General features: G+C 45.1%; 1 protein-coding gene across 1 annotated transcript in view; it reads left to right on the forward strand.

Annotated features, from left to right (window-relative positions):
- The first annotated feature begins 1,996 nt into the window (after positions 1 to 1,996).
- The window catches only part of FGF12 (fibroblast growth factor 12), a 217,850-nt gene continuing 196,722 nt past the window's right edge, over positions 1,997 to 23,124 (forward strand). Inside the window, exons 1-2 of the mRNA XM_059855481.1 lie at positions 1,997 to 2,098; positions 2,204 to 2,344. Coding sequence (XP_059711464.1) covers positions 2,332 to 2,344 — 13 coding nt within the window. The 5' untranslated portion in view covers positions 1,997 to 2,098; positions 2,204 to 2,331. The remainder of the gene's footprint in view (positions 2,099 to 2,203; positions 2,345 to 23,124) is intronic.

Genomic DNA, 23,124 nt, shown 5'->3' on the forward strand with positions numbered 1-23,124 from the left:
AATACATTTCCTATATTTGAGAAACTTGGTCTTCATGTCTTCTGCTGACAGGCAGTGGGGCTCAGCTTGATGCCTTCGGCTAGGAACTGCTGCCCAGCTTTCTCAGTGAAGCTGAGTTATTGATGGCTGTTAGCTTTCCAGGGAGTGCCCAGCCTTGAAATGAGGCTCCTAGCTCATTGCTCCAGTGCCTGCTATTACAAATGGTGCCTCAGGTTGTGCTCTTGGTAAACAGCCTGGCTGTACCTTGAAAGTTAGGGTGTTTCTTTGCCTTCTCTTCTACCTGTTGAAAGTTCTTCTTGAACTTGGATGCCAGGAACTTTATTGTCCTTTGAGATTTTGCCTGATTTTAATCTGTGGGAGTTGATAACTTGAGTCCAAGAGCTATAAAAAGCTGGCTGAGGAGTTGTGGAGCACTCTCGTGTATAATCTGATTGTATTTTGAAATGTTAGTGAGGACTAATAGACCTTGAATGAGTCATTGTTTCATTGCTTTTCAGAAAAAGCATGTAGATTGACCCTGGAAGTGTAGTTGAGTCCGTTTGGTGTTGATGGTGGGTAAAGATATAGCAACAGGGAAATAGGATCCCACATCAATCAAAGAAAGAATTGATGATTTGACTAGAAGGTCACAGTAAAAGTCTGTTGCTTCTTCAGTTTCTAAGTCTGCTTCATCAGTTCTCTATAGCACAGTTTGACTCACAGCTTGCCCACAGTACCTGACTATTCAGTCCTGAAATTAAAAAAACCCTAATGTCATTCTTCACAATAGTGTAGGACCTAATAAATGGATAGGAGCCAGTTAAAATATGAATTTTATGTGCTGGGTCTTCATCCTGGGCTGTTTCTAGTTGTTGTTTTTTTTTTTTTTTTGCACTAATAGGCCATCTCTAACTTAAGTCCCCTGACACCTTGTGGGGTGGCAGCTGAGATTGGAGCAGATGTTGCTGAACTGCCTGGGCTGTGTGCTAAGGGGAACAATGTGTGCAGTCTCCATAACCAAATTCAGGGTTTGGCTTTGGGATGTGAATGCCCATAGGAGGTACCTGCAGGATGGTTTGTAGTAGCTCAGAATGAGAGACCATGTAATTGCTGAGTGTTTTGCCAGTCCTAGGTAGGAGGGGAAGATATGAACACCAGGATCTATACAGGAACAGTAAAAGAGAGGAGTTACTGCTCCTGTATTTAGAAACTTACATCGTGCTGGAGCCATCTACCCTCTATTTGTGTAGCTCCCAGGTTGCCATGAGCTGCTTTTTCAGTAGCACAAAGCATAAACACAGAACTGGGTTTTACCATCCCCATTGCACAAAAGTTAAAAATCTGGAAAAAAAAAACCTTGAGGTAATTCCAGTGTGGAGAAACTTTCTAACAGGAATGAACTCTTTGTTCTCCAAAAAAACAAGTGACTTGATCCTGGTATGAATGTTTTATCAACTTATTAGCAGGGGACTGCTTATTTTATTAATGAGTTGGAGGATGAGTGAAATCCAGTGGCTGGATGCAAAGGTGGAAAAGCATAAACTGGCCATGAGGTGGATGTTTTATGAATCAGCATAATTAATCTTGAAACAACATATCCAGGGAAGGCCTGAATCTGAGACTGGGCATCTCCTGAGAGAGCCTCTCCGAGTCTGCAGGTGTGCGGGCTCAGCCTGGCGCGCAGGACCCAGGGAGGCTGCGGGCGAACGGAGCGGTCTCCCTGACCGGCCCGGCGTGGGAGTTGTGGTCTGGGGGTTTGCGGGGCACCTGCGGGACCGGCCGCGCTCCTGCAGCAGCGGGGCCGTCGGCGCACGGCTGCGGGGGCCCGGCCCGTCCCGGGGGCTCCCGCCGGCGCCGTCCCGCCGCTGTCCGTGCCCGCGCTGAGCACCCGAGCGCTGCCGCTCTCCGTGCGCGGACGGGGCGGCGCGGCCGGAGCCGGTGCCGGGAGCCGCGCTCGGTGCGCGGCACGGATCCCGCAGCCGGGCCCGGCGGTGCCGCGGTGCGGGGGCGGGGCGCGGGCGGGGCGCGCATGCGGGCGGTGCCAGGCAGCGCGGCGGGCCGCGGAGCCACTCGCCCCCGCAGCACCGCTCGGCCAGGGACAGCTCCCGCCGGCGCCCAGGTAACGCGCGCTCCCCCCGCGCCGCGCCCCGCTCCGCTCCCCGCGCCGCGGGGCTGGGGGGCCCGGCCGCTCACGCCGTCCCCCCCGCCGCTTGCTTGCTTGCAGCTCCGGGGCTGTGACAGCGCCGTCCCCACCGCGGAGCGAGGCAGCGGCGGCCGGCTCTGCCCGCCGGGCTCTCGGCTGAGGAGGGTGCGCGTCTTCCCGCAACTTCCCGGCGCTCGCAAGGCTCCGCGATGGAAGGGAAAGGTGGGTCGGGTGCGGGGGGGCGGCGGCGAAAGGACCGCAGTGGCCGGGCTGGTGCGGGGCCGGGCGGCCGAGGCTGCCGCTGTGCTGGGGACATTGCAGCACCGGCGGGGAGCGGGCGGCAGGCGCGTCCCTGCGATCCCGCGGGCTGCTCGGCCCGCTGCCGATGGAGGGAGGGGAAAGGTGGCTGGTTTTGTAAATTTATTTTCCTTTAGGGCGAGACAGATGTTACTTGGTGATTTGTTTTCTTAATGCCAAGGATTTGCATAATAAATATGAGGTCTGTCCCGTGTTTTTTAGCCAGTCAGCAATGGGGAGGTTTTTAACCGATGAAAAGCATTTTATGATTAGAATGGGTTTAAAAAAAAAAAACAAACTCCTTTTTCTTTTTTTCTGAAACGAGATCAGGGCTATAGAGCTCTGCCCTCGTTACATTGCATATTTAATACATCAGAACATCCTGATAGATTGGAAGAAATGCAATGAGTATTGTGCTATTGAACTGTCCACCCTAGAAAGAGGAGATAATTAAATCTTGCCTGGCTAGCTTGTGTGTTTGCATACGGAGATATCTCATCCACGTATATCCCTTCAGGTTGAGCATATGAATTTTGTTTCCGTACATAGCTGTGTGGTCCTGCACACTTATTTACCTATCCACCTCTACAATTGCATTGGAAATCAAACATTCAACTGGTACGTGAACTCAAAGCCTGTACGTGTTAATTGCCAATGAAGTACTGATGGTAAGTCAGTTCATGCAGAGGAAAGGCGAGTTGCCATTCCCACCCAACATAGCTGCCAGCTCCCCTGTACAACACAAATCTGCAAGCAGTTTAATTGATAGTGATCAGGGCAGTGGGGCAATGTGGACTATATTAATTCAAGGAAAATTATGGTAGACTTGTATAACACAATACTACATACCTTCCAGGGAGATGAGCAAGCTATATTTAAACCCCAGGTTTATTTTTGTAACTATCTTGTCAATCAGGGCTATAGTTCTCCTGTGTGGGAATATCTGATTATATGCTGATTAAGGAAGGAAGCTATTTCAATCATAAGGAGGCAGTATGTCCTATAAAGTACAGTTTCTTGTGGGCAGTGATCAATAAACATACCAGGGCTTGGGGAACACGTAAGTACCTCTTAAGAAGGCGTATCTGCGAAGACTTTGCTTAAATTAAAAAGCTCACAGCAGTCTTGTTAGCCCTAAAGATATTTTTTGTACTATCCATGCTGTGTTCACAGTTAACCTGAGATGGCCACCTTGGCCTTTTGAATGTCCTGTTGGTACTCGCCTTAATGAGAGACAAATGGACTACGACTTTAGTATAACACACTGCGTGCCTTGTCATGCACTACAGGGGCAGGCAAAAGGCTCTCTGTGGAACTTCAGATGGAGCTCATGTAACTGGAGGAGTTGTGCAGGGAGCAGGAAGGAAACACCTGCAATAAAACAAGGATCCAGGTAGCTGGTGGCAAAAGCACCTCCAGAAGGAGGGTTGCCCAACTCCTATCCTGTGCAAACAGTGACTGTTACGCTGCAGTTGCTGCCTGAATTGGCAGTGAGTGTCTGACGAGGCAGGTTTTGGGGCTGCTGGTACTTGTGTTTATGGGCTCCACAGCAGTCCATGTTTCTGGCTGCTTGGCTTTGGTGGAAGGGCTAATGGGAATGAGTCAAGCCTAAGAGTCACTACTCATTTTGATTCAAAAAAAATTTGGACCAGTTTGCTGTTACTGGAGAATTTCCTTCATGGGGTAGAGGAAGGGAACAAATACTCTCTGGGTTTCCTCTCTCTATGTAAAAAGAAGGGCTGTTGAGAGCAAACCCAGCAGAAATCAAGGTACCAAAATGGCAGAGGTCCAAAGCAGGGATGGCCTTAAAGGAAATACACAAGGAACTTTGGCATCTCAATGAAGAGATGAGAAGGCAAAGGAAGCCTTCTCACGGCAGGGATCCAGCTGTGTTGGCACTAAGTAGTTTTTGTGACTTGGATAGTGTTGGAGTGGCATGAGAAGGCCTGTGGTGCATGGGTCTCATGGAGCAGTTTTGTGAAGGTGTACAGTGAGGCACAATGCAGGACTTCTCCCCGGAGGAAAGGTATGAGCCAGACTAAACTCTTCACATCTTCAGCTTTGAGACTAATCCTGGATGGATTTGCAGCTGCACAGCCTGACTATGCACTGGTTTACATTTTGTTTTCATTACTAACCAGGCCTCTGCATTGCGAGTCCTCTGTTAGGAGATTACTGCTTGCAGATGATGTTTCTCCAAAGTCATCTCTTGCTTTTTAAATGCTTCCTCCTGCAGCCTTTCTCCCACCTCTCCAGTCTTCCTCAGTGCAAATCTCAGAACATCTCCAACTCAGTGTTGTGCAGATACTGAGGAAGAGTGTGTGCTATATTAAGCAACATAAAGTCTGTTTAAGAAAACCTGCCGTCTGGTCCCAGAATTCAGCTATCCCTGATGAATGCTCTGGACATTTCTGCATAGGATTTGCCATCAGTAGAACTTGGTTGTCTGAATATGGCTGGGGCTGGTGCTTTGCAAAGCCTGCAGTCTGCAGTAAAAAATGGGCTAAAGAACCATCTCTGGCACTGCTTAGAGCAGCCATAACTGATTTCACTGGTTGGGCTTACTCATGAGAATGAGGGGAGAAAGACGTATTCTAGTTTTTGTGCAGTGGGAAGTGGGACTAAGGACTTTAGTGTTAGGACTCTAGCAGTAAGAGTACAAGCCAAGAGGGCTCTGTTGATGTTTGAGGAGGTGGTGCAGCCTGTGCCATCTTCCAGCAGACAAAGCTGGCTAGAGCCAAACATCTCTATCTCCTCACCATGCCTAAAAAATAAATAACACTCTGTGGAGCTGCGAAGTTACCAACACATGTTGGTGATCTAAAAGTAGCATTTGGCCTCATCTAACTTACAGCTTCTGTGACTCTGTTCTGCACATTCACTGTCTCCAAACCTTTTGCAGAAGTAAGGAGCTTAAAAGTTGTAGCTGTTCCCAAAGCTCATTAGGCAGTGGGGATGCAGGGCACCGTGGGTGAGAGCTCAGTTTTGCATCTGCTACCTGATCCCTGTTCTCTGAATCTCGCCACTACAGCAGTTCCTGTGGGCTGCAGCAGTAAGCGATACCACACCAGGCATCCCGGGAGCTGGGCTTTGCCAAAGCTAACAATAGTTAATGTGGAGGTTAAAGAATACTTGGTCACTTGCCAGAGTCTTCAGTCACAGTTAGAAAGATGCTTAGCAGAGGAAGGAACGTCATGCAGCGATGTTCAGGCTCAGAGGCTGGAAAAGAAATCAGCTGAACAAGAGTCAAGCTGCACAGGGTGGAATGGATCCCTGGGCTTCTGGATGGAGTAGAGAGGGACTGCAGGCTGGCCTTGCTGCAGGGAGAGCTCCCCTCCTCTGAAGGTGCAACATCCTTTTCTGTACTCCTGAAAACACAGAAATCATTCTCCCTCACTGCTAGAAAACACAGATTACTACTTTTATCTTGCCTGAGGTGGGGATTAGGGTCTTGATGTGTCAATGTTCAATAGGGGCAGGGCTAGGCTGCCTGTCTGAACCTTCCCTAGAGGCTCAGGCAGTTCTTGGTGCTCTCTGCTATCCCTGAAGTCAGTGCTGGGCACTGGTGGCTCTGGGGTGGCTGGGCAGGCTGCCTTCAGCACAGGATGCATGCTGTTAGCTAGGAAACACGGCAGGACTTGTTCTTGTCAGCTGGTCTATGGGGACGGCAGAGCTAAGGCATGTTAGCTGAAACGTGGAGATGCTCTTGTCAGTCCCCTGAGCCATGGTCCTGCCCTGCTGGAGAGACATTCTCCATGCAGTAGGTCTGCCCACAGGACCCTCATCCTTGTGCTCAGGAGGCTGTGTGGGAGAAGCCAGGGAACCTGTCCTTACAGGTCTCTTCTGCTCAGGGTCCCAAAGCAGCAGGGCTTTGAGGAGATGTCTGCAGAGGACATCTCTGCAGTGTCTGTCCTAGGCAGATGCTGCCACAGTAGTGCTACCTGAGTCATGTTCTCTTCCCAGTCACAAAGCTGGGAGCAGGATTTTTGCTTTTTTTTGTAGGAAAGCTACAGTGCTGCTGTTCAGACATGGGATGTTCAGGCCTTTAAGTGGAAGGCCTTAAGCAGTAAGATCCCATTTACTCAGGGCACAGAGTTCCCCTTCCTGGGACTAGCAAACAGGTCTGAGCTCTTTGCATTGTGCTGTCTTGTGGATATGAGAATGGGCAGAGTGGTTTGATCCATCTTGTCCCACCAGAGGTGCTCTGAAGCCTCCTTGGCCAGCCCCAGCATTGTGGGCCTGCTTCCTCTGTGCAGGTGCCTGTACGCTATGCCTTGTAAAGGACAGAATCTTCACCTTGAAAAACTTGTGATCAAAACCCAACAAGAGCCAGTGAATGTTAGGATTGAAGACAGACTTTGTGGACAAGGTGAGAGAGGGTGGCAAGTGAGAACATGCAGTTCTGGAGGTTACTGTGCACTGTTCCCACCTTTGTGGCTTTCTTCAACAATCAAAGGAAAGATCTTAAAGATCCACGACATAGTTCATGTCCTGAAGCTGTCTGAGATGCTCACTCAAACTGTACCCCACAATACACCTTCCTGACCTGTCCTGTGTTGGTTGGAGGCGAGTCTGCAGCACATACTGCCACACGTGTGTTGGAGTTGTGCTGATTGCTTTGAGCAAGTCTGGGTCCTGCAAGACACCTTAGGTGCTTGTTTGTAATGCAAACAAAATAGTGGCACTGTTACTTTTGTTACAAAACTGTTTTCTTTTTGGGGGAGTGCTTGGATCTCTGTCAAGATGGTCAGAGGCTTCTCTGAGCAGTGCGTTTTGCACAGAGGAGGCAGCTCCATGCTCTCAGCCTTTCGCAGTGATGTGCTCTGTGAGATCCAGGGCATGTCACTGAGGCCAGCAGTTCTCAAACTGGCTGCTTGAAGTTTGACACAGGGAAGTATATTGGGGGAGGTAAATAAATGGCCTAATCTTTTTTTGCTTGCTCCCCCATGCCCAGGCTGTGCATTTCAATGTAGGTACAGCTTTTCTGTATAGCAGGGGAGCACTTTGATTGCCTGACCCTTATCACCTTATCCCTGGGGCTGGAGTGGGGTGCTGTGCTTCAGACTCCACCAAAAGAGGAGGGGAATGTCAGGCACTAAGTTAGCACTGCAGTCTTGCTTTTCTTTAATGCATTTCAGAAAGGGAGAGAAATGTCTCTTCCCATGGCTTTAGAAATTACATTAAATTCAACACAAATATGACTGTCCTGGGAGGGCTCAAAGATAAGAGCTTGAGTTGCTGTGTGGCTCTTGCAAAATGAGCCAACCTTGGCTATTTGCTGCCACCTAGAAGAGCAGGTAGGAGTCTAGTACCTTTATTAACCATCATTTGATAGCTGCTGAAATACTGTGGTTGGGCATCTGCATCTTCTGAGTGAGAAGGGTGATCCAAGCCAATCTGATGCTGAGGGAAGTAGATATGGTACTCCAGGAAGCATCTGTCCTCTAACAGGCCTGTAACATGCTCAAGCAGGTAGTTAAAGGGGAAAAGTGGCCATGCTCATAGTCCTCCATACCCACAAACCCACCATTTTACTAAACAAAGGTGGGAAGAGGATCCTAATAATAGTCTTAAGTCTTATAAAAATTGATGCAGGACTTGGTCATCAGGCTCTTATGAAAATATGCAAATCCTTCAACCCCTTTCCACAAGTTACATGGGAACTGTGGATGTTGCTTTTGGACTGAATGAAATGCGAGAGTAATTGAAAGTAATTTTTTTTAATGCATTCAAATGCATTCAGTTGTTCTGACATACCATTTATACCCAGAGTGGCTGGAGGCATAATCTGTGGATACTTTGATTAATGACCTGCATACAGCTGTTTCATCCCTAGGTCACACGTGGTCCAGAAATTTTTTAAAAGGTGTGATTTTTTTTTTTTTTTGGTAAATTTTTTTTTTTTTGAGGCTTAGCCTACCAGAAGATTTTTCTTATTTGCTCTTATCTTTCCCTCTCTATCTACTCAGCTATTCAAATCTTGTCTGAATTTCACTCATTTCTAATGTGCCATAAAACTTGATATGCAAGAGCTAGTTATTTAGGGAGAATTGCAGAAACTATTTTAGTCTGTGTGTTTTGACCTATAAATGAGGTAACATTATTAATTTTTACATGCAAATCATGGTGTTTATTAGCATGGTAAAAGGCAATTTGACAATGAAAAATATTCCTGATGGGTATAGTAATTAATGCTTTCACTCAAATTGTAAAGACTTTAATAATGCTGTTATGCTTAAAATGATTGAAGAAAAAGTTGACTATTTTCCTGTCAGTGATACAAGGATGTTTCCTTTTAATATAACTCCTCTATCCCTGCTTTTTCGAAGTGTTCTTTATAGTCAATAAGACTACAAATCACCAGGCTAATTCATTGAGTTTCTTCTCCCAGGTCTCGGGTTTGGATGAACCTTATGATTCGATACTTCTGTGGGGATGCACATTGAAAGCTCTGGCTTTTCTCTTCAGATTGAATTAAGCCATTTATGGTGTCGTCATGTTTCAGTAGGGATCTTGTGGCTGGAGATGATGGCTGCTCCGTGGAGCGCCGGAGCGATCCTGCGGCGCGCCGCGCGGCCGAGGGAGGCTGTGTGTGCATCAGGATGTGCACTTGGAGAAGAGAAGTAAGGCGTTTCTGCTTGCTATTTTTAATAGCATGTGCAAAGCAAGAAATCAGGGAAGCATGGAACAGCATTTCTAATTTGGAAAGCTGGTTTTTTTTTTCCTTGAGCTGTGCTTCTTCCTTCTGTGTTTCATCCCCCCATTGGCGGCTGGCTTAAGGCTGGCTTTATCTGCCATCGGCCTTCAATAGGTAAGGTTAATTTGCTGAATGTAGCTACCTGGATTTTCTTCATAAATCCTCCAGAAGTGCTGAATGTCTTATTGGTACAATGAGGGAAAGTTGCCTTCCTTCTCAGTCACTGGGAATGTATTATTAATGCAAAAACACTTTCCTAGCATTTAATGCTATTTCCAAAAGAGGCTGACAAGCAGGAAGGCCTCTTCATGTTGACCAAGGCCCATCTGGTCACTGAGAGTTGTGTGCAATGCTTACTCCAATGCAAAGTGCTATCATTGGTTATTTTTCTCTCCAAGTCCAGGCAGAGAAGTAGGATGGATGTGCTTGAGTGTTGTGCTACCACTATGCAAGCAAATGTGGAACTGGAGACCACCCTGAGGGATCTGCAGTTGATGTTGGTCTCTAACATGACCTTAGTGAGGAGCTTGAACTCTCTGGTTCCAGATTCTGGACCTTGCCTGTTCCTCCTCTCGCTGGCACTTCTTATCATTTCTGTGTTTATCATTTCTTGGGGCACTGAGGAGTAGGATCCAGATGTGGTGGTGGTTGTTTGGCTGTGATTTGTTTGGGGTGGAGTGGAATTACAGGTGTCTGAGCAGTTTGAAAGATCAAGCCTGTATGAAATTGATCAGAGTGAAATAAAGTTCTTCTTTGAAGGACAGCCCTCAGAGCTTCATCCTTTATTGATGTGTAGTCCTGAACATATATTTTGGGGGAGAACTTCAATGAGTATGAAACTTGTTACAAATATTTTGCAACAGTGGTTTTAGATAAGAAACAAACACCAACATGTTCCACATATTCGGAATTATTATTATTATTATTGTTTCATCATAGATATTATTTTAAGAGTCAGTTTAGTTTTCTGAATTTTTTCAAGGAGAGCACCTAGAGTATGAATTCATTCTCTGCTTGAGAATCTTTGCACACACTGTGATGCAAAATGTTCTATGATGCAGAAATGTTCATTTCTCTGCCCCTTTAGAATGCCTATGAATTCAGTCTTATACATGCTAGTGGCTCTACCATACTGTAAGTGACAGGGGAATGGCAGTAATGCCAAAATGAGAAAAAATGTAGAATCCAGCACCTGCCAGTAAATGGAGGGGAAAAAAAAGTTAATTGTACATGAAGGGAGACTTGGATTTCCTAATTTGATACTAACAAGCCATTGCAGCATAACTGGGTTGACAGTAGAATAAGCTTCCTCAGCAAGACCTGCTTTTTATAATATTTCCAGCTTATTTGATCTCTTTGAAGGCTGAATCTGAGCTTTTGAGATATTTTCTGGCCTTGAATTCACATTCCCTTTTAGTATTGACCAGTGCTCCTGGTATTCTGAGACTGCCCGTTAACCGGTGCCATACATTATCAAATAATTGCATTGACAAAGTCATCTGTTAATTTTTAAACTTGTTATTCCTATCAGTGTGCCCCAGTGGAGAAATATCATACTGCAAATTATAACCATTTTGTTGCAATATGAGAAGTGCTGGGGGAATCAGCAGAGAAGTTTAAAAATTACTGTCTTGAGTCTCCTCTTCCAGTCAAGATTTTAAATGAAGTACGTGGAGCTGTTCTTCATTTGCAGTGGTGTAGGTAAATGCCTCATTTGGTCAGCAGGCCAAGGCCAGGACTCTAATGCCTTACTGAACTGAAAACAAAGGAAATAATACTGATGATATGGTCTAAGACCTATTTAACTGCCTTTAGACCTCAACTATTAACTACTGAAGAAGTAGCAAAGGTTTGAAGAAGTCATTTTGTATTGGTTCAAGGGTGATGGCAAACTAACAAACATTTGTGGCTTATTTACTTTTTACTTTCTTCCAGCCACTTTGAAGGCAATTTACTTTATTGGTACAAATGATATAGCCTTGAGGCATTTGTGTTAGCAGCTGCTATTAAAATTGCTCTGTGGTATCACTGAAGGGGTATTGGGGACAGCTAAAGGTGATACAAAAACTTTATCGTCAGAAGGCATGAAAAGACACTTTATTATTAGAAATCTACAGTTCTTATGGAAACAATGGTGGACCTAAGACCTCACTGGCCTTTAGGAATCTTCTCTTACACTATTGGTGAGCTATGAATAGTACACTCTGGAGAACCATATCTATAAACAGTGGTTACAGAAAGAAAGACAATAATTGAATTATTTTTCTCTAAGTTTCCCAGAGCTTCTACACAGCCTCCCAGGATTTTCCTGGGAGAACCATGCCTCTCTCTGTTCAGAGGATATGTAATTACAACAATGTGGCATTTTCAAAAGTCAGATTATCCACCCCATCTTAAAAATGACTATGAATTACACTTACAACAAATGGCTCTGTGCTGAGACATGTCTCTGCCATTGCTACTAAACATAGTGCTGGATATCTAGATTTACCTGTCAGTTTTATTTGCATGATTCATCTCTCAGTAACATGCATTGCAGGTTCTCAGACCTAAACGGTGCTTTCAGTGCATTCCTCTCTCAAAAAATATCAACATCCAGGAACAGCAAACCTTTGTGGGGTTTTTTGTTTATTTCTTTAAAAAAGGGAAAATAAAGGTACTAGGGATGAATTTCCCACCTCCTTTGATTAGAAGGTTCCCAGAAATAGTGAGGACAAGCCTGACATACTAAAGCATACAGCCGTGGGCAGTATACAGAGACAAAGAACGGAGTGTGTTTAAAATCTTAATTATTTATAGTAAAAAATACTGATTTTGGTTACATTGTCCCTTCTGTGGCACCTCCCTAAGGTTGATGACAGCAGAATTGAGTGCAGAATTCAGCCTTATGCTCTGCTGTCTGTGAAATTGAGACCAGGGCATTGAGGCTGATGCTGAGCTTTGCATGCAAGGGGATCTTCTAGTGCAAGCAGTGCTCTGTGCTGTGCTAGTCAGCCAAACAGTGGGGATTTTTGGGTGGATGGCCCATTACAGACATACTGCTCTATGTATGAAAACACAGGCAGGTCCTCTTTTATTTAAAGGTTTTCAGGAGCAGTGAATCCAGAAGAGCCTCACTGAATCTCAGCACTGTTAAAGCTGGCATCACCACCACTGAAGTGCATTTATGCTCATGTGAAGCATGAGTTTATGCTCAGTAATCTCAAAGGTAGGGCTGTTACTGTATTCCTGAAGTCAGCTTTATTATCCAGAAGCTGCATGGTGATTTGGTAATCCAAACCAAACAGAGCATGTCCTGACTGTGGCTCCAGCTGATTTTGAAAGTAGCTGTGGTGGGCAATTGGCTTGGAGAAAATTGGCACCATCTCCCACCTCAGTCCCTCCCTGGTACCCTCAGGTCAGTTCTGTAAGTTGGCTTTGGCTTGGAGCCTGCCCATGGCACCCAGCAGATGTGCTTGAGTCTCTATCCTGTCTCCTCACATGGGAGGACTTGGTCTTCTGAGCTTTCCCTGCCTGTGGACAGTCCCTCTCCTCAGTGTCTGGGACAGCAGCCTTAGGGGGAGTCGGTGTTCTAGCAAAGCTCAAGGCAGGACATTTTGTGCTGTCAGGAACACTGAAGTTAAGCATCTGCCTCTTCTCCCTTCTGTTTGTAATGGAGCTGCCTAAAAATCAGATCTATTTTGCAGAAAATCCAGTTTTCTGAAATTTCTGTGCTGCACTGGATCAGACCCAATATTTCCCTTACCATCCAGGCCAGTCAAGGGCTGCCTGGACTCTGCACTTTCTGATGGATTTTGCCTTAGATTCACAACAGTTTGTCAGCACCTCTGGTAGTATAAACAGCACAAATGAGAGTGAACTCATGTTTGTAAGCTAAACAATTTTACTGTGTGCTGTTTTTGGAAGGAGGTATCACAATAGCCAACTCTCATAGATTTCTGAGGGATTGGGGATTTCATGGGATGCTTTTAAGGCCTTTCCAGGTGGAGGTACATATGGACCATAAAGCTTTATCACTGTTTTTAGCTTTTGTACTATTTCCCTAATCAACTTTACACGTCTTCTATCTGTTGAAGTATGGAGCTTAAGTTGTTGGGAAAAATGGTTATTTCTAGGTTTCCATTTGAACTTCCTTTGTAAAAGAGACACGGTGCTATTTGCCTGAAAGGAGAGATATGTCATCAGAGAAGCCTGTGTATTCTTCTCTTCAAAAATACTGATTTTCAGTTCTAAATAACATATTAGTTTGAAGTGGTTTTGAAATTATTTCCTTTGGGGGAAAACTATTAATTACTGTTATATTACTGTTATTAATACTATTAACAAATAGTAATGGGTTGTTGAAAGCTTTAAAACTTACTTTTTCCCTAGGGTTTCCCAGGACAGTTCAACAGAACTGATCTCCAAGTTGCAAGTGTTACAATTGACTGTATTATATATTTCTGTGCAGAATGTCCCAGCTGCAAATGTTCTGCCCATTGTTTGCCAATGGTTATTGGCTCAAATGTCATGCAAGGCCATGTGAAACAGTTTAGTTCCATGAAGATGTGACCTCATCTGGATAGATTATCTTGTAGCTTTACCAAAAAAGCACCATTCAAACCACGTTGTACTGTCTTGGTTTATGAACTACGTGGCTTTCACCCCGTGTCCCAGAACAGCCCCAGCTGGCACTGATGGCTATGGACTCCATGTATTTATAGTGGTGCTGCTTGGTCCCAGAAACAGTGACCAAGGTGGCTATCAGCCAGTGGCTGCTGAATGCCCTGAGTGTAATGAATTGAAAATCTCATGTACCTCCTTGAGGGGAAAATACAATCAGCTTGTCTCTAATTATGACCCCAGATAATGATGGAGCAATCCAGAAATATCACAACATGAGCAGTGAACTCAGTGAACTTCCTTGATACAAGGCAAACCTGGATGGGTCTGATATTGGATCCTTCTTTTTTGCTGAAAGACATATTGGACTGTCAGTTCTGTTCCTGGAAGGGCTAATTACAGCTACATGAGGCAATAAATCAGCTCCTGCTCCTCTGGAAAAGAAACCCCTTGGCTCTCAGCTCAACCCATGCTGGCAAAAAAGTGTGAGGATGGAGAGCCAGAGTTTTACACAGCTGTGCCAAGTTCAATGCACCAGTTTTTAAATCAACTGGTCTTAGCCCCTTATGTCTGTATTCCATAGAGAAAGAATGGCTGCAGAACTCTGGTTAGTGGAGTTGCTGTGCATGGGGACTGACTTTGGCTCTGGACTGAAGTCTGGGGCTGTCTGGACAGTACGTGTTGACATGTGCTCTGGGGTTGCAGTCTTTATTTTCTTATGTAGGAGTAATATCAGGAGCCCAGTGTGGCTTTAGTGTGAGATCAGTGCTGATCTGACACCTTGCCTGGGCAGCATTTACAATTTGGGAGTGGTTGGATCCAGCTCTTGATGTTGTGTTGTTGGCCAGAAGGCTCAGAGAGCTTTGGAAAGATCATCTTTACGGTCATAAGGAAGAGGATAGTACAGAGCAGCAGGACTCCTGGGTTAAATCCTGCCTCTGAATTGTAAAAATTGTTGAAATTGCTTTTAAATCTTCAGTGCTGCTCAGTGGATTGAAGACTGGTGCATAATGCAGCCCTGGAACCAGGGCACTGATGTTTTGTTTTCTCCTGCTAATCCAAAAGGTTTTGAGCTATTATAGTAGTTAATCACATGTTCACCCCCAGCCTAGTGGGGTGATGTTAGCTTCCCTCTGTACCTTTTTCTGAGTTCATAGCTCACAGCTGTTCTCTGAAACATCTTAGATGAGTTTAAACTGGAGAGATGCATCCCACACCAGCTGCCATCATGACTAGCAAAGTTGAAGTTCACTAGTTATTTCTTGGATGATGAATCCCAATAGCTTTTCATCACTTCAGCAACAAACAGAGGGCAGTGTTCAGTAACTGTGGGTAAGATCATCGTGTTGGGCCTGGAGGCACTGCAGTGGGGCTGCAGCAGCCTTACATGGTGGTTGAAGATTGTAGAAGGAGCTGTTTCAGACAAGGACACAAGGAAACCTCTGGGTTTTTTTAGCTTTTTTTTCTTCCAGGTGATCACTGTTCTAACATCTTGTATTCTGTGGGGTTTTTTCTTAGCTGTTATTAAGGCCTGTATGTTTAGGCAGTCACCTGAGGTGGTTCTCATGGGGTGGTAATGTCCCTGCTGTGCCTCAGCCCTAATCTTGTCCCTAGTAAAGGTGGTGATGCAGAGGCACTGGGAAAACATGGGGTCTGAGAAGTGTTGCTGTAAGTTTGCTGTGTTCTCTAGGCTGATCTGGCCTCTCACAGAAGGACACCCTTACAGAAAGACAGATGAAGGGACAGAAGTAGCAGTCCTCATAGCTGTCCCATTTCTGTTACAATTGCTAATCACCGGGCATTTCATAACATCTTTTTCTCCTCCTGTGCTGTCGGCTCCAATACCTGCTGTAAAATCTTGCAGTCATTGGGGTGGCAGAAGATTGCAGTCCCACAATTGTGTTATAGCTGGTTTGCTGTGAGCCTGGCAGATGAAAATTCCCTTGCCTGGTGAATGAAGTTAGGAGCGCGTGTGACCAAGCGCTGTGTGCGTCACTGCCCTCTTCACGTTTCGTCCTGCACCTGTGACGTTCCCATTAACCAGGACTGAAGCACTTGTTCATTTGTTTGCATCATTTTTCAGGGTACACTAGACTTCTGTGTAAAAGACACTGCTAATATTTTTCCTACTAGAAAGAGCCAATTGATAGGTTCTTCCTGGTGGGACTGAAATCCTTTGGATAAGAGAGAGCTCCTCTTACATAAAACATTTAATGCTTTAAAATATCAGTGAATTTTTATAGAGCTATGAAAATGTTATAGATTGTGAATATAATCACTCTTAATTTTAAAATCTGCATGTTTTATGAAATTATTATAGTGACCATATTTTAAGTTTTAAATAGTGTCGTTGATTTGGCTTAATAATCTGTAAAGGTTCTGTGCACAGTAAATCTAATTTTTCATGCAGAAAAAGATCTTTAAAGACAAATATTTGAAGTAATAGAAAAGTTAACATAGAGAAATTATGTGGAAGAACATTATTCTTTGGGTAATTGTTTCCTTTCTTTTTCTTATGGCTCTTTGCTGGAGGTAAATACCCAGGGCTCTCTGTGGGTCTGTGTGCTTCTAACAGGTGGCTATTTTTAATCACCTTTCTATGAAGGAAGGGGAAGAAGACTTGTGCTGTTTTAATTTTGAGGTGTCTCAGGTACTAGTTAGCTGTTTCTGTGGGTGATGGATGTATTTGGGACTGTTCAGAGAGGTCAGTGAGTCCATCTCACCAAGCCCTGACAGGGGCACACCGCTCATAGTTACATAGAAGTGTAAAATGGCCATTGAGAGGCCCAAATCAATAAGCACCTCTATGGGTGGGTGCTTTTCCTGTATTTGTCTTGTCATATTCCCTTTGACTTTTGCAGTCACCCCTGTCCTGGCACTCCCACCTGTGCCTGCAATAGAAGTGGAACATCTCAAGTCAACATCTCAGACTCTTGTGCACCTTATGCTGCTGGTGCTTAAGCAAAGGTGCTGTAATGCTTCCTACCCGATACTGTTTGTTTGAATAATGTTGCTATTTCACCAATACAGGGTAGAACCCAAAGAACCCAAAATCTTTTTCTGAAAAAGATCCATTTTGTTTAGTTGCAAAGCCCTGTCAGGAGCAAGCAATGGCAGCTCCTTATGGTGGTGGTGCAGCTCACCATGTAACTGTCCTGGGAGTTAAGCAGAAATATTGGCAAAGGCAAAGCCTTTCAGCTCCGGTAGAGACTTGAATAACTTTTGAAATACCTATTTACTAAAAATGCAAATATTTCAATATTAGCAGTTGTTCAGACTAAGAAAAGATGGAATGGGGAATTTGTGGGACTTGAAGTCACTTCATCAGTATGGAATTGCTTTGTTTTGATTCTTCTGTTTAAACCTAGATCAACATCTCAAGGATGTTCAGGTGACACATGTTCATATGACGTTTCATGTTTTGTCAAAGGAGCCCAAAACTTCATTCTCATCAGTTTCAATGTTTTTCCTAATGCCACATGGCTTCTGGAGCTGAGCCTGGCAGCTGGACTCCATTCTTCCCTCCCCTCAAATCAGCCTGCCTGGTGAAATGCCAGCCTTTGTGACGTACAACACTAAATTGTTGCATAGCTCTTTTCATTTGTGGGTATCAGTGCTACAAAAAGGAAGCCAATAGCTTTATCAGTGTTACAAAGGAAAATGAGGCACAGAGTAGAGCCACTTACTCAAGGTCACCCTTGAAAGTGCTAGGAAATGTCTCATTCTAGCACAGTTAGGAGTAAAACACCTTTTCCACGACAGTCTGAGCTAGAACATCAGAAAATTCATATCTCTAATGAACGATAGGGAGACTCCTTATTGCAATGAGAAAGATGTAGTTCTCCAGGGACTTTCCCTTACTAAGAGAATGGGGGTGTGCACCACAAGTTTGAAGCAGTGTGTTAGTAGGGAAAGGCAGCTGAACTTATTAAAAATATTCTTCAACTATTTTTGGGTTAGTTGAAGATGGCAGAACGTTTTTATTTGGCCTTGTGTGATACTTCACTGCAGTCACCCTGATGAGACTGTCTCATTGTTGGAAAATGCAGAGTTGTTCTTGCATAATTGGACGGCTGGGGTGGGGGTAGAAATCCAAAAGACAATTCTCAATAGTGGTAATAAAGAAAGTCAGGGGGCTTGTTGAGGAAGCACCTGTGGCCCTGGTTCATATGCAATGACCTCTCTGAGTGAGGATATTATTGCTCTTCTTTGGCATAAAGAAATGGAGCAGCAGTAAGCCAGCACAGTAATTATGCTTGTTTAGCACATATGATTCCTGGGTTTAGGGGTTTTAAGGAAATGTGATGTTTTCTGCTATTTACCCATATGTAACTATCTCAGTGGATATACAGAGATTAAAGGATGTGGTTTTCAGTCTTAAATTAAGGTTTTTGTGGAGTTCAGGGAAAGCTAGATCTCTAGGGTGTTCACTTTCTTTTTCTACCTGCCTTCATCCTGAGCATTCCCTTAGGAGTACTGTGGTCCTTATAAATTGGAGTTCAGTGCCTGCAAGGGTTTTGATTTGCCTCCAAGCATGAGGCTCCCTGGAGGAGTAAGACACACTCAGGAGAGGGCTGCTCTGAGGACAGAGCAATACCTTTGCTTGGGGGGGCAGGCATGGAGGCTGTGCTCTTGGAGGCATGGCCCATCCTTCAAAGATAAACAGCCTTTGAACTGCAACTTCAAAAACAAGTTACCTGCTGGAAAATCAGGGAGTACGGGGAAATGGTTGCATAATGCAGATTTAAAGGTGTGTTTTTGCCAGAGGTGGGTGTGAACTGCTCAGAGATTGAGAGGTGAGTACACATTAAGATGTGCCTTTCAGTAAGTAGGGCCTCGGATCCTAAGCAATTAGTAGAAATGGAAGTATGCAGAAGTATCTATGTGTAGGTGATACTCCTGCCTGTTATGGAAAAGGAGATATCAAATCACAGTGTTTATTTCTGTAGCCTACACATAAGGATACTTTGTGAAAAGATAATACAGCTTTGCTGGTCCCCAGTTATTATGAAGCGTAATTTATTTGAAAGCCTACACTTAATTTAGAAAATAACAGATATATCTGGGCAGATTTAGTTTTTGCTTTTACTCTAAATTGAAACTGCTCACTCTCAGTGGTTCAGTGTCTCATGGTTGATTGCTCTGTATGGAAGATGGATATTTCTCAAAGATCTATGCAGTGTTCACAACATCAGCTGCTGTCTAATCTCTGCTCAGATTGTCTTGAAAAGCAACAAACAAATACAAAGATGCTTCTCAAAACTTGAAGGAAAAGGCTCAAGATAAGAACTGTTTTATAGCATGTGCTTTTTTCAAAAAGCAGTGTATGCCATAAGAAATGATTTCTTAGACTTGTGTAGATCTGTGCTGCTGGCTAGTTATCTTCTGTGGTTTTACCTGGGTGACAGGCTACTTCTTGTAAAAGCCAAAAAAACCCTGGTTTTGTTAAATTCCACCTAGAAACCAATCAGGAGCTTAAGGTAGACATGAGAATGTTATTGTAGTACAGTCTGTGCATGGACTGTAGGTTGTCAGGATCATGGAGTGTTAGTTTAAACCCTTGAGATACTTTCTTCATGATGGTGTCTTAAAAGCAAAGGGTTGAGCTCCAGTCTGAGTGTGGGCAGTGGCCCTTTCTTCATGGGGGCAGCAGAAAAGCAAGTTTATTCTGGGCTACAAACTGAGCTACCTGAGTCAGTGCAGAGCTTCTGGGAGCTCCTGCTGCTGCAAAACCAATCATGCAGCTGGTGCAATCTCACTTTTATTCTGGGTTTTTCCAAGCCCAGGGTCTCATGGGTCAGTGGTCTGTGCTGGGCTGCCCTGGAGGTGTGTTGCCCTGTGGCAGCTCCCCATTGCTCGTGGGAGTAGCTGGTCAGGAGCCCCTGCTGCAGAGTTTGGGGTATGCAGGTGGGGCTGGGATGCTGGCCTGGTTTTGGAGCTGTTCTCCCTCTTGGCTGTGTGAGAGCTGCATGTAGGGCTGTGCTGGCAGGGTTTGCCTTCTCCCAGATCTGCAGTCCTGGTGGGACAAACCTGCTGCACAGAGCTGTGAGAGAAAAGCTATCAGAAGTGTCAGCTCTGTGACATGTGCTGTGGGACAGCAGAGTCTGCTTCCACTGCTGCCTTGCCTCGTGCCAGCTCTACTTCTGGAAAGCTGTTTAACCATGTAGACACTGACTTCATATCTGGCCCTGTGTGACTGACAGAAAAGTGTGCCAGCACTCCAAGTCACTGGGCACCAGCCTTACTGATTAATTTGCCTTTGCACTTCATTCTTGTTTTTGGATAGGAAATACTACATATAGCTATTTATAGATTTGCCAGGCCTTTTCTGAAGCTCAACCAACAAGACATTAATGGATGTTTCTGTCATCAAGAAATTCCTTCCTCTGTTGTTTACTTGGGTTTATTGATTTATTTTGAACTATACTTATTAGCATATTACATGGAAGGATTATATTGAAAAGTATCTGATAGATTTAGAGTTCCTTTCCTTTCAGTCTCTGCATTTGAGAAAACAGGTGACAACCCAAACCTTCCCTCCTTTGTAGGCAATCCTGCTTGCCAGGCTGTGACAGGGATGCCCAGTGGGATGCAGACACAGACATTTGGTACTCTCATCTGTCCAGTGCAGGACAGTTTCTTCCCGGTTCTATCTTTATCAAAGTGTGGGGACAGCCAGAGATGGATATTTGAGAGGGTCCTGCAAATCACTGACCAAAGCCAAGCTGAGCTGAGGGCTTTAGTCAGTAGAAGGGACATTTCCTTTTCCTGAGCCTCTGCAGCCCCTCAGAGTAGCAGTGTCTTGTGTTGTGTGTGTGGCTTTCCTTCCTATCCCTGCCTAAGAGAGGAGAAGGAACCACAGCAGATGCACCTGAGTGTTCCAAGGCATTCCCAGCGAGCTGCTGTTAAAATGCCCTTGGTTTGAATGCTGAGAAGAGGGGTCAGGTTTGGTTGCACGCAGCACAAATTACTGCAATTTTATTGCAAGGATTTAGGGTGAGAAGGTCAAGCAGATGAGCACACAAGTCATTGCAGTTAATGGCAGACTGGACAAATTAAAAACCCCCAAGCCTTTGATGCTGTGCAGCTTGAGTGCTCACGAGCCACTCCTGGGTGCCTTTGGCCAGCAGAGTTTTACTGGAGAGAGAACAGCATCAGATCCCTGCCCTGAGTTTGAATTGCCCATAACATTTGTACATCTTGGATCCTCCTCAGGTGCCTCAGAGGAGCTAAATGAATAATGTACAACCTTGAGGAGAGTAGCACTAATTGTTTAGGAATAACCCTTGCTAAAGCAAATATATTTTAAGTGGAGTCTCAAATGTCTGCCTCAGCAAGCAGTTTGCCTAAGACACCCTGATGGGCAGGTGCTGAGCTCCAGCAATTCTTCTGTGTGGTTATCATGAGATTGCTTAGGTCTGCTAAAATATGCAATATGGTGTGGTCAAAGAAATTACAAAATCATTGTTTGTCCTACAGAATATGGATCTGTGAAAGCCTATTTTCCAGCTAGGCACTTTGGAGAAGTTTTAATGTGGATCTAAGCACTGCCTTGGCATTGTATGTGTGTTTGTGTTTTTGCACCCCACAGAGTCTCATTTGTCTAACAAATTAGTGTCCCACAGGTGACTCTTTAGAAAGTGAAGTCATCCTTGAGTGGTCAATACCAGCCAAATCTGCCCTGAAATAGGAAAGAAAATGCCTTCCTTCTTGGATGCTTCTGAGTTGCCTCTCCTCAAGCCTTTTGTGCTCTTCTGGAAAGTCCTAGAGACTAGGATACAGCATTGTTGATGGTGACAGCTTGTTTCTTGTCAGAAGAAGGGAAAATAATTTTTTAATTGATTTGTTAATTGCAGATCAGGGTCAAACACTATGGAAAAGTAATGGGCTTATGTTGATTCCATACTGGATAAGTGTCTCTACTCTAGCATTCATTGGCTCTGGTACCCCTGTGCTGTGCAATGGAGCAGTGGCTTGGGGGAATGAAACAGGAGTTTCAGGCTGGGAGTGTGTGTGGGCAGTGCCCATTGCTGGTGGAGCACATGGTTCCTGCCCTGGAGGAAGGTCATGAGCTTCAGTCTAGGGTGGCTGCTGCTCAGACAGGCTTTGGCAGCACAGGGTTCACAGGTTTCCAAGGTGTTGGTGGAGTTTGATTATCAGGCATAGGTGTTGCTAAGCCTGGGCTGCTCTGATGTCAGGATAGGCAGTAGCTGTAGAGAGAAATATCAGGGGGATGGGGAAAGGTGATCAACTGATTCCCTGGTCTGAACTCCCAAAATAACCCTGAAATCTATTTTATTCCGCTCTGAAAGAATAATTTCCTTGCCTGGGAATTAACATAGCTGTGATGCTATTCTGGCACCGTAAATGGGATTGAGAATGTGATGTTCCCTGCCCTGGAGAGTCACTGCCTCAGAAATTTGCTGGGGCTCTGCAGTTGTCACTTCCACATTGTATCAGCATCCTCAGCCTCATCAGCGTTTCAGTTTGAAGCAGCATGGGCTTTTGATCATAAACCATTTTACTTTTGGGGCAGCATGAAGGAAAGTGTGTTAGGCTTTGCTCAGAGAAGGGCAGGGAGGGGTCTGTGCCTTTCTGTGTGTATTTTTGCAGCACACTGAGCCAAAACCTTCTAATTTAATGGGACAGATTTGCAAATTCACACCTGCAGAGTTTGCCTTCACAGGGTTTTCATGCTCAAGCTTTTTATTCATGCCCCAGAGAGCAGCCTGCACCTGCTTCATCTCGCCTGAGAGACCAGCAGCTCGGATCTATTGACAGTTTACTCTCTCTGGTAATAAATAAATGCCTCATCCTGCAGCATGGATCCCCTTTAGAGGGGAGTAAGGCTCTCCCAGGTGAGCAAGGGCCAGAAACACAGCCCTGCCCATCTGTGCTGCAGACACTGCCACAGCACAAGTGCAGTGGGACGTGGATGACACTGCTGCTGTCTAAGCCTGCAGATCTCCAGGCTGTCAAGAAAGTTGTTTGGGTTTTTTTTGTGCTGGTGCCTGCATGTAAAACATCAAGGAGCTCTTCTACACAGCTGCCCAGAAGTCTGGCCTTGTTTTTGCTGCTTCCTAACAGTGGTTCCTGCATTGCATTTTTGCCTGAGATGAGTAGCTCAGGCTCCCATAACCATGGAAACCTGGTTTGTCTTTCCTAATAGCTTCAGCTGAGCTCAACATCTGTCTGCCTGGCAGAAGGAAGGCTGCAAGCTACAGGTTAGTTGTGCACACCTCTGAGGTTGCTAAAACCCTTGAGCACCTCAGCAGCACCCTGGTGCACCAGGATGAAGCAACAATGCTGAGATAATGCTTGAGGGGCTTATAAAAGATATGCCAGGCAGGAGGGGAAAACAGGGAGTGAAAGAAGGCTCTCCTGAGGCAAGAAGGGGTTAGGAAGC

This window comes from Haemorhous mexicanus, chromosome 10 (genome assembly GCF_027477595.1).
Source record: "Haemorhous mexicanus isolate bHaeMex1 chromosome 10, bHaeMex1.pri, whole genome shotgun sequence".
NCBI lineage: Eukaryota > Metazoa > Chordata > Aves > Passeriformes > Fringillidae > Haemorhous > Haemorhous mexicanus.